At 49.8% G+C, this 1,116-nt stretch overlaps 1 protein-coding gene across 1 annotated transcript in view; it reads left to right on the top strand.

Annotated features, from left to right (window-relative positions):
* Positions 1-765, top strand: part of MRPL46 (mitochondrial ribosomal protein L46) — a gene marked incomplete at its 5' end in the record, with an annotated part of 2,102 nt that extends 1,337 nt beyond the window's left edge. The window contains 1 exon segment of the mRNA XM_008946996.1: positions 319-765. Within this exon segment, the coding sequence (XP_008945244.1) occupies positions 319-569 (251 nt within the window).
* Positions 766-1,116: the final 351 nt, after the last annotated feature.

Here is a 1,116-nt window from a genome sequence, read left to right as displayed (position 1 = left end):
TTTCCCTCGTGGTGCCCAGCAGCAGCTTTTGTGGCAGATGAGTGATGGCAAACCCACGTGTCCTTGCTTTTTGCTCTGGGTTGGCAAAGCTGGATACCCTCCCTTGCTCTGAGGGGACTTGCTGGACTCCAGACAAGTTGGTTTTTTTGTGAGCAAAGGCTTATGCTCGGCATGTTTCTGCTATGAAGAGGGAACAATCAGTCTGAAACAGATACCAGGAGTGTCTTGCATTGCCTGTTTGTTACTACAGGAGAGCAGCTACTGTTACTGTGTTCTTATGTCTTGTTTTCCTTCTCTTGCCTTGCTGGGGTCTTGCAGGAGATCACATTCAAGCCAAAGTCCTGGGGAATGCACCATATGGGATTTACAAGTATAAATTCCCCAGGGCCATCAGGACTGAGGATAACGTAGGAGCCAAAGTATTCTTCTTCAAAGCCTTCCTCCAGAGCAGTGACTTGTCCCAGGCAGAGCTGAAGGAGGACTACCTGTGGGTCACAAAGGACGAGCTGGGAGAGTACTTGAAGTCAGAATACCTGAAAAAAGTCAATCGATTCCTTCTGGACTTGTAAGCAGTAGTCTGCTCCAGCAGATGGGGAAGATGTGGGAAGTGACTCCAGGGAGGAGCACAGCTGCTGCTCTGCATGGTCTCTCTGTGTGTGAGAGGTTCACTTGGGCTCTGGAGGATAATTTGTCTTTGCCTTATTTCCCAGTTCTTTTCACTGGGGCTGTACAGAATAAATATTAAAACTTAGAGTGGGCAGTGAAGCTCTCCTGAGGGAGTTCTGTGCTCTTGTTGCATCCTGCTCATCCACCTCCTCTGGAAATGCACGTTGGGATCTTTTCCTTGGCCAAGGGTGTGATTCCCTGGGGCTGTGGCACCCAGGAGGCTCGTGTTCCTCACCAGGCTCCTGGTGTAGTCTCGAGCTCAAATGGTTTCTTCTCTGCAGTGGCAAATGCTTGTCTCTGGTACCTGCTTTTAAGGGAGAGCAGTGCTGGAGGGTTGTCTGTGTGCCCACATGGGAACACGCTGTCCTGGAGAACAGGGCTGGGCAAAGGTGGGTTTCTAGGGAGGTGGAAACAGGGGTATTCACAGTTTATTCATGTTTAATCTGCTTT

Source organism: Merops nubicus, unplaced genomic scaffold (genome assembly GCF_000691845.1).
Source record: "Merops nubicus isolate BGI_N331 unplaced genomic scaffold, ASM69184v1 scaffold27579, whole genome shotgun sequence".
Taxonomy (NCBI): domain Eukaryota; kingdom Metazoa; phylum Chordata; class Aves; order Coraciiformes; family Meropidae; genus Merops; species Merops nubicus.
This window is presented reverse-complemented; position numbering and strand designations above follow the sequence as displayed.